The sequence below is a fragment of the Mesocricetus auratus genome, unplaced genomic scaffold (assembly GCF_017639785.1).
Source record: "Mesocricetus auratus isolate SY011 unplaced genomic scaffold, BCM_Maur_2.0 Super-Scaffold_100676, whole genome shotgun sequence".
Lineage (NCBI taxonomy): Eukaryota > Metazoa > Chordata > Mammalia > Rodentia > Cricetidae > Mesocricetus > Mesocricetus auratus.
The window spans coordinates 12,927,687-12,942,496 of NW_024429266.1; the positions used below are offsets into that span (position 1 = coordinate 12,927,687).

Genomic DNA, 14,810 nt, shown 5'->3' on the forward strand with positions numbered 1-14,810 from the left:
TTAACTCTGTTTCACATGAATAACACATACTCATTCTGATAATTGCACAAAAGCTAACCAGACACATTCATTCGTAATATTTAGAGAAGGAGAGAGTTCTGACAGTCTATACGTGTGTCTGTCTGTGTTGTGTGTGTGTGTGTTGTGTGTGTGTGTTGTGTGTGTGTTCTGTGTGCCTGTATTGTGTGCTAGATCTGTGTAACACACTGCAGAGTCGCCTTGTCTAGTGTTCATGTGCAGGAAATATTCATGTTTGAATTTAAAAGCAGCTTGGTAGCTTGTGATTCAGATTGTCATCAGTTCTCAGCATCTGTGTGTTAATCACAAGAGGATTTCTGTGACTCTTTAATTTCTTGTGTACTTTGCTTAGGTTCTGGGTACATGCTGTACTCAGACATAGGTTCCCAATCTACATTCCTATTCAGGGGGAGAAGGACCCACAGCCAGCCTTCCCTGATGCCCATCTGATTCTCATCCCCTGGGGATGGGGAGTCTCTTAGAACACTGTCCTCCCCTTCCTCCAATTCTCACCATGACACCGTTCTTTCAACAGAAATGTACGTTGGTTATGTAATCTAATATGCTGATTTAAAATTCCTGCTGTTTGCCTACATTGTTTGTCTCTTAAATAAAAATTAGCTGATATCACTTTATTAATGAGTTAAAGTAGAAATCTTGCTTGTCATGGATTGAAGTCTTTATAAAATGTACAAGCTGAAAACTATACGTATACATTTTTCTGATATGTTTTTTCTTTGTATGTTTGTCTGTTTGATTGATTGACTGATTGTTGTTGTTGTTTTCTTGGTTTTTCAAGACAGAACTTTTCTGTGTAGCCTTGGCTCTCCTGAAAATGACTTAGTAGACCAGGCAAACCTCAAACTTGAAGATCCAACTGCCTCTGCCTCCCAAGTTCTGGGAATAAAGGCTTGCACCACCACTGCCCAGCTTTCAATCTGTTTTATTCCATAGTTTAATGTCCTTCAGGGAACAACCAGTTTTTTAGTTAAAGAATGTCTGTCTTTTCATCTTGCATGGTATACTTTTGTCATAAGAAATCTTGTACTTCCTAAGTTTGCAAAATTTTCTTTTTTGGAAATATGGTAGTTTTTGCTGTCAGATTTAGGTGTACTATTCATTTTCCGTTTATGCTGACATCTGAAAGACCACCTAGTGTTGGGGATTAGTTTCAGCACTGCTACAGATACTGTGAGTATTTAAGCATCTGTACTGACCTGTCCTTGGGGTTCTGACAGCTGCAGTCAGTAAGAGCATCACCTGTGCATATTCACTATGTTCCCTTTTAAAAGGACCCTGCAGACCTCCCATCCCTATTTCTCTCTCTCTCCTCTCTGTCTGTTCCCACCTCTCTCTCTGCCTCTCTTTCCTCTCTTTCTTCTCTCCCGCTGCTCCTGTCCCCAGAGGCTGGTCTCCCCCCCTTTCCCCTATTTATGGTCCTTTTCCCTTAAGAAAAACCCCTCTGCTTGAATTCTGTCACATGGCATCTTTCTCTCTTGAACCACATTTTTTTTTAAATTACAACAGATACTGCAATCTATGGCTACTCAAATCCCTTCAGTAAAATGCAGCATTATTTGCATACGGTGTGTACATATCTAGTCCTTCTCTGAAGTAAGTGCTGGGGGATACATAGTCCCTACCACAGTGAGGAATTCACACTGCTGTGTAATGGTTCATTATTTGGTAACTGCTACAGAAGAGTGTGTCTATGGGCAAGGAGAGGCTCATGAATGTTCAGTACAGATGCAGTTGTCATCCAGAGTATTTTTTGACCATCAGCTGAAGAGAGCCCTGAGGAAAAGAAATGGTAGTGGGAGACTTTGGATTTGAAGTGAGGTAGGACTTGTAGTTGATATTTTTCCATGTGGCTGTCCACTGTAGTCCTTGCTGTTGAAAGGGCATGGCTTTCCCAGCTGGTGAGAATGCTCAGGGGTAAAAGTACTTGCCACACAAACTTACTGACCTGAGTTCAATCCCTGGACACAGGAGAAGGTGGAAAGAAAAAAGCAGCCTCAGAGATGCCCTCTGACTGTCTTCACATGAACACAGTGGCATGCACACACCTAACTCCAATACACACTACAACAACCAATAAATAAACTATTAAAAAGTTTGAAAGACAGTGGCTTGGAGAGATGACCCAGTGGTTAGGAGCACTGGCCGTTCTTCTAGAATTCTGAGTTCAATTTGCAGCAACCACCTGGTGGCTCACAGCCATCTGTAATGAGATCTGGTGCCCTCTTCTGGCCTGCAGGCATGCATGCACACAGAATACTGTATACACAATAAATAAATAAACCTTTAAAAAATTGTAAAATTTTGACTTATTTCCTCAATGGACTAGCATGTTAACTTATGAAAATGAATTTCTTATATATTCTTGGTATCTTTTAGTGCCTCTGTATTTCTGCAAAACATTTGTCAGACCACCACTTTCTACAGGAAGACCTGTTGGAGATTTGGATAGCAGTCCATGGAGTCTGTTGTCAATTGGTAGGACTCAGGAAAACCTCTTGTGGGTCTGTATGTGTGAACTAATGATGTGACTTGATTCTGCTATCTTCTTTATAAAATTACTTTATTATTTTGTGTATGTGTGTTGCCTTTGTGTATGTTTATGCACCGTGTGATGCAGTACCTATGGCAGCCACAGGAGGGCAGCAGATCCCCTGGAACTGGAGTTACAAACAGCTGTGAGCCATCATGTGGCTACTGGGTCCTCTGCAAGAGCGGCCAGTGCTTTTAGCCACTGCATGGATATGGTGTCCACACAGCAACAAAGAGGATCCCCCTGCGTCCTCAGGCACTGATACTTGTGTCTTAGTTTAGGACACCATGACCACAGCAACTCTTATAGGGAAGACGTTTCACTGAGGTGGCAGCTTGCAGATTCAGAGGTTCAGTCTGTTGTCGTCATGATGGGGAGCACAGCGAGGTGAAGGCAGACGTGGTGCTGGCTACATCTTGACCAAAAGGCATCAGGAAGTTGAATGACTGAGTGAAGCTTGAGATAAGAATTCAAAGCCCGCCCGACAAAGACTCTCTTCCTCCGACAAGGGCACACCTCCTAATAGTGTTGCTCTCTTTGGGGACCATTGTCTTTCCATCAGCTACAACCTGCATGTGCCATCCCACACAGAGACTCAGAGCTTGAGGCCAGTGAGATCAGTAACTTCCCCTCCCCCAGAACTAAAGAAAGCACTCAAATAAAAAAAATCCTTTGAAAGGAAAATTTAAAATATCTCCCCTAATAACCTGGTAACCATATGAAATTAAGAAAAGAATACAAAAAAAAACAATAGCTCCTGATACGTTATGTTTAATATCTTAGGCTGCTAGCTATTTTAAAGGTAAAAATGTGTGACAAAAATCATTTATTAGAGATGAGCAGTTTCGTAATATGTTTGCAAAATGACAGACAAGGGTGAACTTTTCTCAGGGATGGCACTTGGACAGGCACACAGTTGAGCTCTGGGACAAACTGAGATGGACAGGAAACCATGGCAGCTTCTTGATATATGGAGATGAGATTCTTCCAGGTCAGCTTCTGAACATCACCTTAATTTTCACAAGAAAAAGAAATCCACATTGTCAGCTATTTAAAATCTTTGCAGAATTTGCCTTGATTCTGAGAGTGTTTCTCCAAAAGCTGTTTCCCTTTCTGAAGCCTCTTCACCCGTGAGTAGGGACTCAGTGTGTCATCCATCACAAAATCAAACAGTACTTTGACCCAGGAGTTGTACTGGGGGAGTTTATCGTAGTATTCAGCTGCTATTTTCCTCACCTGGAAGTGAACACACAGTAAGGTGAACAGTGACTGTTACTGAGGCCTCAAGAGGACAGGTGGCTGTCTGACAGACAGAGGGACAAGGTACCAACTCAGCCAAAGGGCAGCACCTCGGCACAGCCCTTCAGACTCCCTGCAGCTCTTCCTGAGTAAGACTGCAGGTCACACACACATAAATATCTCGGCCTCGTGGTCAACGCTGAACTTATGACAAAGCAACCAATTTAGTTTAGCAGCTGGAATACAAAGACCCTGGAGATCCAAACTTGTTAAACAACAGAGCCAGCTGGATAAACATTTAATACATTCATTAAGACTAAAAGTATATTATCAACCAGGATGACATGAAAGATGATAAATTATAAACATTTAAGGTAGGAAAGATAGAAATGAATAAAATTTCAACATTATGTATGGATTATAAATTCTAGGCAATTTATTTAGCCGTGTGTCCAATATTATTAAAATGCCAACATAATACTTGGATGTCTATTGTTGTAATGCAGGCATGCTGTGTTTATAACATCTATATGTTTTATAAGTTGTGAGTATTTGGAAATGCAAGCTTAGTGGTGGGCTGTGAGATCACTCAGCAGGTAAAGGCATTGCTGCCAATCCTAAAGCTCTGAATCCAATTCCCAGACTCTGTTGTGTGATACTTCAATTGTGTTCTGACAAATACAACTTGCTTTAGTCAGAGGGCAGAGCTAGCCACTAGCTGACCATAGAGGCTTGGAGGACTGTAGATAGAGGAGACAGGAAGTAGTCGGGGTGTGCGGAGGATCTTGACCCTTTTGGACTAAGGAAAGGAAGAGATAGGGAAAACTGGAGGCTGCTCCCTGTTCTCTGATCTTTCAGGTTCGTACCCCAATATCTGACTCCCAAATTTTTATTGATAAAGATTAATTAGATTGATGCTTCAAGAATCCACATGGTAGAAGGAGAGAACCAACTCTTTACAAACTGTTCTCTGACTTGAAGACACAGAGAAAGAGAGAGACAGAGATGGAGAGAGAGAGAAAGAGAGAGAGAGAGAGAGAGAGAGAGAGAGAAATGTAAGTTTGGATTTTAAAATAATTTTATAATGGAAATGGTTTGCAATTGATTAATGGGATAGCTGCATGCTGTATGAATATTCTAAAACCTACTTCAAATGGCTATTTTTTATGCGGGTTATACACACACAACATGTGTGTGTGTGTAGATAGATATAGATTTATGTATTTTGATTTTTCAACACAAGAATTCTCTGTATATCCCTGGGTGTCCTGGAACTAGTTCTGTAGACCAGGCTAGCCTTGAATTTGGAGATCTGCCTGTCTCTGCCTTCCAAGTGCTGGGACTAAATTTATGTGGCATTATATTTAGCACTGTGTGTGAGCTGTGTTTTAATATAGCTATTAAAGTTAAAAAGCACTGGAGGTGGAGCTCAGTGATGCCCTGTTTGCCTAGCATGCATTATACCATGGTTTCATTTCTAGTGCCACTAAAAAGCAAATGACCAAACAAAATGCCCATGCTAGTATCGCATTCCCAGTAATCATTTATTAGGCATAAATATGGAAATGCTGTAATCAACTGTAAAATACCAGCAAGTTATCAAGAAACAAAGCACGATGTTCCTTGATATGTATCATAGAAAGTTTAGGGAAAACTGGAGAGAAATCTAGGGATGTTTGTAAGATTAGCTCAGTAAAAGAAACAGCAGGAAGAGAGAGGGCTGTGAATCACAAGGGAGTTACCATGGCTTTAAGTCAAGATGTTGACCTAAACTGAGTTTCCAGTATTAGGATTGCTGCAGAAAGTTACACACACCTTTCTATGGGGATTATGTTGGAAAAATCTGTGTGTTCACAGGACTAGTGAGTTAGACTCTAAGGCAGACCCGCTTAAAAATTATACATCCTAGGCTAGAGAAATGGCTCAGCACCTTCATCCCTCAGAGGACCCGAGTTCAGTTCCCAGCACCCATGGCAGCTCACAGCTGCCTGTAACTCCAGTTCCAGAAGATCTGACGCCCTCTTCTGGTCTCCTCCAGCACAAAATATGCATGTACTGCACATGCATGCATGCAGGCATTCACACACACACAACGGTCTTCAACTAAAGCCACAATAGAGACTCAGGGCAGACAGACACTAAGGAACTGGGGGCCGGCATCAGAGACCACGTGTTCCAGCTTGTGTTCACACAGGGAGCTGTTGCTTTCCTCAGACACTTTCTCCTTAAAAATTTGAGCCTGTTGAACACAGTGGTCCTCATGTGCCCATCACGAAGTTAAAGGTGTGGCACAGTTACCTGTGACAGTTACCCTCTGTAATGTTCTGCCAATGCAAACCCACACTCTTTGTTCTCCCTGATGAACCTACTGACATTAAATTGCAGATCTCATGCATGAGTTCCAGAAAACTTATCATTGGTATTCATCCCTCAATGTGTCAACTCGTGTTTCCAAAAGGTGCCACTCTTTAAGCCAGAAAACACTTTTACTATATAACACATTATACAATATGTGCAAGGAAAAAAATGATAGTCCATGCCAGGAACATATATAGCATTGAAAATGATGTCTACCCATTTTTCAGAACACTTGTGCAGGATTTCATGGTTCTAATGGACAAACACACTTGCTCCAAGTATTTCTGTACTGAGTTTCACAAAGCAACAATAGTATTTTGTGAACCAGTCCACGCTTTTTAGCAAAGCACATCAGCGTGACAGTGACACAAAGCTCCTCACCCCGGGATTGCTGTGCACATCACAGGAGGATCTGTGTCCTAATTCTCAGTTTGTGACATTGGCCCCATGGGAAGGATTGGGAGGTGTGGCCTTGTTGGAGGAGGAGTGTCACTGGAGTGAGGCCTCACAGACCCTGCCTGCTCCAGTCTCATCCAGCCCCAAGCTTGCCTGCTGCCACGCCCCTGCCGTGGCGATCATGGACTAACCCTCTGGAACATGAGCCAGCCACCAGGTAAATGCTTTCTTTTAAAGTTGCCTTGGCAGTGGCGATCATGGACTAACCCTCTGGAACATGAGCCAGCCACCAGGTAAATGCTTTCTTTTAAAGTTGCCTTGGCAGTGGTGTCTCTTTGCAGCAATAAAACAGACACTGAGACACTAAAACAGTTATTTACTGGATAGCAGACGTTACATGTGCCCCAATACTTCTAAACCTTAAATGTAACCACTAAGTTTAAGGATCTTTTTAAAAGAGCACCCTTCGTAAAAACTGGCCTGTTGGATATTAGATGTTAAATTACACTTTGATTTTCATTTTAATGAGCAACTTTGGTTGATAACTAGTTTTCTTTGAAAATGATCCAGTGAAGACTAATTTGGAGTATACAGCTATTAGAAATGAAAATATTGGTCGGGCGTTGGTGTCACATGCCTTTAATCCCAGCACTCGGGAGGCAGAGCCTGGTGGATCTCTGTGAGTTCGAGGCTAGCCTTTTCTACAGAGGCAGTTCCAGGACAGCCACCAAAACAATACAATGAAACCCTGTCTCGAAAAACCAAAAAAAAAAAAAGATAAAAAGAAGAAAGAAATGAAAATATTTACCAAATCTTTCACTTACCAAGGGCAGGTTTTTTCCTGGAATGTTGGGGAAGTCATGGTGTTCATTATGGTAGCCAACATTGAAGGTCAGGAAATTCAGAGGCCCATAATATGAGTATGTTTCGTGTCCCTTTAAGAACATGTAATGGTCAGCTATAAAATGCCCAGCAATTGGTTGAAAACCCAGGCCAAGCAGAGCAGCTGCCAACATGTAGACTAAAGATTTAATTCCAAAAACATAATAAACTATAATGTCAAAAATTATCTGGGTCACAGTATTGATGATTTCCAGATAGGTAATTGGTTTCTGGTTGATAACTAGAGGTCGTAAAAGCACAAAGAGAGGCTGAAAAGTCACCCAGACAAGTTTCCTGAAAGTGGTGCAGAAGAACCAGGCCTCAAAATCAGTGGGAATACCTACATCAAGGCCACCAACTCCCAGGTGCCGATGGTGGTCCATGTGGTATTTTTTGTAGGAAACTGAAATCGGAATTCCCAAAGGGAGGTTAGCAAATATTCCAAACCAGCTGTTCCACAGCGCCCTGTGGTGGCCAAAGGGGAAACTGTGGGAAATCTCATGCATCCCCAGAGTCACTGAGTGGTTAATGGTGCTACCAAAGACATAAGACCAAACTAGAACCCACTTCCAGTCCAAGTCTTGAACTAAGTAGAATGAAACCAGCTGGGCAAGAACCATCATGGATATGGTCCAGATCAGGTTGGGGTCAGGTTTCATCAAGGATTTGATCTCTGGATACTTTGCTGTAAGAAAAGAAAACACAGTAAGAATCATAGGTGGAGACTAGTATAATTATAGAGTTATAATCAGTTATGTTTAAGTGAACACATAGGAGAAATTATACTTGAAGGAGTTGGGGAGATGGCTCAGGGGGTAAAAGCACTTGCTGTGTAAGCACGAGGACCCAATTCAATTTCCATACTGAGGCAAAGCTACAGGTATGGCTCCCCATGCCTGTAGCCCTAACCCTGTAGAATGGAACAGGGGATCCCCCAGGCCTGCTGACCACCAGCCTAGCTCCATGTTCAGTGAGAGACCTTGTCTGAAGAGAATAATATAGAGAGTGACAGAGCAGGACAATCCGTGACACCCTCTGGACTCTGTGCACACAGGTGCTGTGAATCCTCACACACATGTACACGCACACCATGCACATATACCATGCACACATAGATCACACACACATAAGAAATTATAGTAAAGTTAACTCATTAATTACATCTTGTCTCAAAATCATAATATTCCTGGTATTAAAAGCATAACAGAATATGTACATGCTACTGGGAGACAATATTCTGATGGCAAGTTCTAATATACTGTAACATAATAACTTGAGAACTTACTAAAAATATCTAATGTCCATATCTTTTCTTCTTCTTTCTCACCTGCCCAACAGGGTATCACAATGTACCTCTGGCTGTCCTGGAACTCACAGTGTAGACCAGGCTGGCCTTGAACTCACTGAGAACTGCTTGACTCTGCATCCCGAGTGCTGGGCTTAAAGGCATGTGCCACTACACCTCACTGAATAGTCCACATCTGTTCAACGATGTGTTCTAACTATGCCTTGACAGAGTCCTAGAATCTTTACATTACTAACACATCTGACAAAGGATAGGTACATTTTAAGGTTCTACAATGTGAAAGTTATCTCCATGGTTCTCATGGGCAAATGAACGCATTCCTATCATCTGTAATGAATTTTCAAAAAGTAGTAATAGATAAAATAAAAATACAATAGCTCAAGAGTGCCAGCATAGCAAAATGAGCCTTTACATGAAATGATGATAGGACAACATATTATCAACATATAGAATAACGAAGTTGGACTCCTTCCTTTAAGCATGCACAGCTATTAACTAAAACCCTGCCAAAGACCTAATGGTAGAATCACAAAACTCAGAAGAAAACACTGATGTGAGACTTTCTGACCTCTGTGATTTCTTATGTGTCCTACTTAAAGGCATTGGATTAAAGAAAACAAGAAGAAATTGGGTTGCATTAAAATCTTTTCCACTGCAATTGGTGCCATTTAAAAAATGAAGACTATTCCAAACATGGGGAATTGCATCTTGAAGTTATGTACTTGATAAGGGAACTTTATGTAGCATGTATAAGGAATTTTAAAGCTTGAACAAATAAGTGATAATAAAATAGGAAAATTGCAAAATGTCTGAATAGGTATTTCTCCAAAAACACATATGTGATAGCTAAATCGGTAGCCCATTGGCTCCCTCCGGAATGAACAAAAACGCAAGCAGCTGGGCACACCTGTGATGCATTGTTCTTGGTTGGATCCTCTGAGGTAGAAAATCCATCCTACATTCAGGCCAAACTCTCTGGTGGCCGTGCACATAAACGGACGTGGAAGAAGGAAGCTTTTGCTTTTTGCCTGCTTGCCCTCACTCTCACTGGTAGTTAGTTCACCCACCCTACTCCCGAGGCATTGCTTTGCTGCTTCTTCAGGATTCCAATGCAGGCTGAAGAGCAGGAGCTCTCAAGACCCAGAGACTGATACTGAGGGTCAAGCTTCAAGCAGAAGATCAGGGAATCAAAGCAGCCAAGCCACCAGTAGATGTTACCTCTACCCAGCTGAAATGGCAACACTGCCTCCACCAAGCCTCAGCCTCCAGTCTCTGACTGCTGGCACTCCTCAACACGGCTGGAGACAAACTCTCCCAGGAGACCCTTTTCTTCTCCTTTTATGCTTCTCAGATCCTGGGATTAAAGTCGCAGGATCCCACGTGCTGAGATGTCCATTGAGTGAACTGTTTCTCTTTAGACTGGATCAGTTTCCTGTAGCTCAGTTACATGTGTCTGCCAGTCTCCTGAGTCCTGGAATTAAGGGTGTGTGTCCCCACTGCCTGGCTCTATGGCTAGCTAGTATGGCTGCTGGGATTAAAGGTGTGTACCAGCATTGCCTGGCTCTGTGGCTTGTGGCTAGGTTTGCTTTCTGCATCCTCGGGCAAGCTGTAATAAATCATAAATAATATCACATGTGACAGCTGAGACATCCAGTCTCTTGGACTGAACAACTGCTGGATCCTTGACCCTTCCATCAGAGGACAGCCATTGTGAGAGTACCCAGAGCACAGCCTGTAAGCCACTCTGATAAACCCCTTTCTGTCCTTGCTACCCCTGTTCCAGAAGGAGGAGGAAATCCTTGCAGTTCTCTTCCCATTGAGTATGATGGTGGCTGGGCCTCACATAGGCTGTACAAACACTCAACCACTGAGCTACAGCCCCAGCCCATTCTCAGCAATTCTTTGACAAGCATTTCATTCACAATACCTTCCAGGGCTTCTAGTGCTAAGAAGTCACTTTGGTCTTTTTCTGGCATCATATTACCACGTTTCACTTAAATCTTGTACATTTGAGATTTTGGGGTGTGTCTGGCAGATCAGATATCTGCCGATGTTATGGAATTCTTAGGAAGTGAGCGGTTTCCCCTTGAAGATGTGCCTGGAAGTGTCCATTTGGGATGCAATGTTATCTCCATTATTGTCTCCCCATCCCATCTGTGGCTGTGAGTGATGACTTTGGCACAATGTATACTATGCAGAGTCAGCAAGAGCCACTGTCCTCTAGGGTGTTATGACAGTGGGGACATGCTAATGGTTCAAGCTGTGTGTTGTAGACAGCAAGAGGTGTGAGGACTTCACAGAGTAACTTCTGCTACCCTGCAACTGGTGTTCCCTGGGGAGGGGGGGCACTGTTGAGGCCAGCTCTGCAGGGGCAGGAGTCTGTGGCCCTGTCAGCTCCAGCAGGGGGAGATGCTGAAGCCCTTGTCCTCTGACCTCTCAGAGGTGTGGGCCCAAAGAGGCAGCAGTGGGAAGCACAGCCCCCTCTCTTTGTCATTTGTACCCCAGACACACCCTTTGAGCTGAAGTGCACCCCAGGAGAAGAAGCCCATTGGACTAGAGCTGGTGGAGTTTTGTCCTTGTATACCCTCAGGGGTTTGTTTGTAAAGCACAAGGCAGACTTTTGACACTAGCTCTAACTAGATTTAAAGTGTATGGATTCTTTTTTCCTCCAAAGTGCATTGTCATTTTGATGATGTAATTTAAATAAATCCCCAGATTCTTCTTCCTTAAAGTTATTTCTTTTCTTTCTTCAGAATCGAACACTGAGTGGTTAAACAGTATTTTTCATCAAGAAATACAAAGCCCATTCAGCTTTTGCAGGTGAGATGGTTCATGGGTGATAAGTTTGTGGGAAGGCTCAGCACTGAGAAAAGCATCAATTAACACTTTCTTCCATCCTTGATTTTCTGACTATTAAAGAAAATGCTAAGTTTAAGAGTCAGTTTCTGTAAGGTTGGACATCACATTATTCTTATACAATATGTACATGAAGTATAGATAAGAGGTAATGGATGATATCTCAGAAAACGGTGCAAATTGCTGGGTGTTGGTGGGGCTCACCTTTAATCCAGCACTTGGGAGCAGCCTGGGAGACAGGAGAGACAGGCAGATCTCTGTGAGTTCAAGGCCATCCTGGTCTACACAGGGAGTGCCAGGATAGGTTTCAAAGCTACACAGAGAAACCCAGTCTTGAAAAAAACTGTATGTGTGTGTGTGTATGTGTGTGTGTGTGTGTATATATATACATGTATATATATATGTATACATATTTGTACATATGTATTTTATATATATACAAATATATATATATACAAATAAGCTACAATATTGTTTGGAGAGAGAGAAAGAAGAAACCCTGAACCAGATAAAAGTCTTTAAAATGCTGTCTTACCATGAAACTTAAAGGTTCTCACACCCACTAGTGTTAATGCATTCATGAAATGAAAAAATTCTAAATTTAGATACTCATAAAAATTGGGGTCTGATCTTTTTATTGGTCACATGGACGTCAAGAGAAAACTAGGGAGCTATTTTGTATGGGAGTTCCAGGGGCATGCCACAGTGTGGAGCTGCTGTGTGAACCCTGGGTGTGGTCCCCAGCACTGGAGGGAGGGGTCCTCACATTCAAAGCCCCTCCCAGTAGTGTCTGGTTTTAAACAGAGAGGACAAGTTAAGAGCATGCTCTGTGCAGGCAGTGTAACGCAGGTCAGCATCCTCCTCCTGGCATCTGTCCCCTTCATTCTCACTGCATCTTTTAACAGGCAGGGAAGTCAAAGCACTGCGATGAGGATGAGCTGGGCAATGTCATAAAGGATCCACCTCAGAAGCCTGGCGGCTCATGAAAGCAGCCAGGGAGAGAGGGGAGACTTCCTGTCAACACAGACCGCTCAGTGTGCCCTAGAGCTGGAAGACCTGGTTGGTCTGACCTCAAAACCTAAACAACTGTCAGGACAAGGCAGGTATTTCTGTATTTGGCTGGTCATCTGTGTTTCTGTTTCTTCACCCTGACAACCAAAAAAGATGAGAATTGTCTATGAACTGCCCTTGGTGTCCCAGGTTTGTGGTAGAGTTACAAAGACAGGAGATGTGAGCACACCAGGATCTGTCCTCTCCAACAAGCCCTGTGGTCCCAGGGTAGTGGTGTCCCCTCACTGGGACTTACCTGCATTGTTTCAGGTGTACTTGACTCCAGGGACCCCAGGATTTCCCAGGAGCACCTCCTTAGCCTCACACCCCAGTGACAGGCTACTTAGGAAAGCCACTGCCCACCGGACATCCTAAGAGTCTCCTAGCTAGTGGATAAGGCCTGGGATGTCTCAGTCTGGTGCTCCATAACCTGATTCAGCAGGTTGGGCAGAGGGTGCCATGTTCAGGGTCTGGCCTGTGCCTCTTCACCAAACAGATAGTACGTCTTGGGGATCGGTGAAGTCCCATGCATCCCCAAGGCTGTGAGCACCCTGAGTCTGCCCAGGCCTCTCCTTCTGTTGAGGGCCTGAGCAGTGGCCACACTACACACTCTGGAGCATATGCATAAGACCTCACCCAGGATCTCTCGTTTCCTCTGCGCATGAGGCTCATCCGTGTCGACCCACTCAAAATCTTCCCGAGAAACACGGCTCCCCATGGCTCCCTGCGAGCTTCTCTGGGTCCTAGTCTATGTCCAACCTCTCGAAAGCAAACGAGGTGGAGGCTGCTGCAGGCTCTGGTTTGCAGGCGCCTGTGCCAGGTCGAGTAAGTAACCTGAGGGCAGAGCCTCGCCCGCCCCGCCCCCTCACCCCACTCTCTGCCCTCTGGCTCCTAGCTCTGGGGGCCAGACTAGGAAAGTGTTGTCAGATGCAAGGTTCTGTGAGCACCTGCGGGGTTCAGCTCCTGCTCTCCTGCAGGTGTCCAGTGTCAGCCCCTCATTCCTGAACTTGGTGAAAAAGGAAGGAAATGTCTCCAGGTAGACAAGGCTGCTGCTCAGAACCTCCTGGAACTGAGGATCCTGAGGTGGCTACCACTTCACCAAGTCAGGCAGATCCCCACTTTAGTACTCGGCAGCACCCGGAATTGTGTTTAGTTTCCAAAGTAAATGATGAGCAGATCGTGTGTGTCTGCCTTTTAACTGTAAATTTTCTCCCACCCCGAAGGAAAATGCAGGTTGTGTGGCGCTGAGAAGCCAATAGACAAGGTAGAAACATGATTCTTGGGATGCTATGAGCATCAGGATCATGCAGTAATTATTATTCAGCGGCATTTCATAAGGTCAGCCCATCAGGATTCTGTCGGGGGACTAAACGGAGATACTAGGCATGTTGGAACTATTGCCTTGTGACTAAAGTGGCTGTTTCTTGCTGTTGATGTCTTACTGTAGCTTACCCCATGTGTTACAAACTTGGGACTTATTTCCCACAATTCAGCACTATTTGATCATTTATTGGGTACAAGCTCCCCTGGGTATTTGGAATATATTGATAACATTCCCTAGATACGTGTGTAAACAGTCACTCAGTCAAAAACCTGTTTCTCACTACCAGGTCTTTGCTCCTTTTTCCAAAGGAAACACAGAGATCTGTTCTCCAGTAATTATTTTTATTGGCAGGGATTTGGTCAGCATTAAATGCATTTCAATTAATACATTCCCTGGTATCCAAGGAGATAGAATGACTTCGTGTCCAAGACTGTTAATTCTTTGTCATTTAGACAGAAAATAAGCATGCCCTGGTGTTGCATCACTAACAGATAAAAGAAGTGATAACCTATACTAACTCACACCAAAACATCCTCATTCTTCTTCCATCTACCTTTACCTCAGTTTATTGCCCGAAGACTTTAGCTCAGAGATTTGCTGCTTGTGTTTACCCAGAGGAAATAATGAGAAAGGCAGTCAGCCCATTTGCTGCTCCTCAGAGGAAAAATCAGCTGAGGACCTCCACTGCCAAGCCAGGTTCTGCTCTTGTGCAGATTTAGCTTAAGTCCTCTCTTTGTTCTGCATCCTTAAGATAGGTGCTGTCTTTAGACCTAAAAAGTTAAGGTTTCCTCTGCTGGTCATGCCAGTTACCCAGCTACCGAGAAAGTTTA

General features: G+C 43.5%; 1 protein-coding gene across 1 annotated transcript; it reads right to left on the bottom strand.

Moving 5' to 3' along the window:
* Positions 1 to 3,616: 3,616 nt before the first annotated feature.
* LOC101835264 (sphingolipid delta(4)-desaturase DES1-like) lies at positions 3,617 to 13,374 on the bottom strand. Its single transcript, XM_040738883.1, has 3 exons — positions 13,293 to 13,374; positions 7,387 to 8,129; positions 3,617 to 3,805 (listed from the first exon to the last, which is right to left on the bottom strand). Exons 1-3 carry the CDS (start codon positions 13,372 to 13,374, stop codon positions 3,617 to 3,619), a joined length of 1,014 nt encoding a protein of 337 aa, XP_040594817.1.
* Between the last annotated feature and the right edge of the window lie 1,436 nt (positions 13,375 to 14,810).

Excerpts from the sequence above, each read along its gene's own strand:
- LOC101835264 (XM_040738883.1), bottom strand. The coding sequence starts at position 13,374 with ATGGGGAGCCGTGTTTCTCGGGAAGATTTTGAGTGGGTCGACACGGAT. Across the intron at positions 8,130-13,292 it reads GAGGAAACGAGAGATCCTGG|CAAAGTATCCAGAGATCAAA; the intron begins GTGAGGTCTTAT and ends CTTTTCTTACAG. Across the intron at positions 3,806-7,386 it reads CAGGAAAAAACCTGCCCTTG|GTGAGGAAAATAGCAGCTGA; the intron begins GTAAGTGAAAGA and ends GTTCACTTCCAG.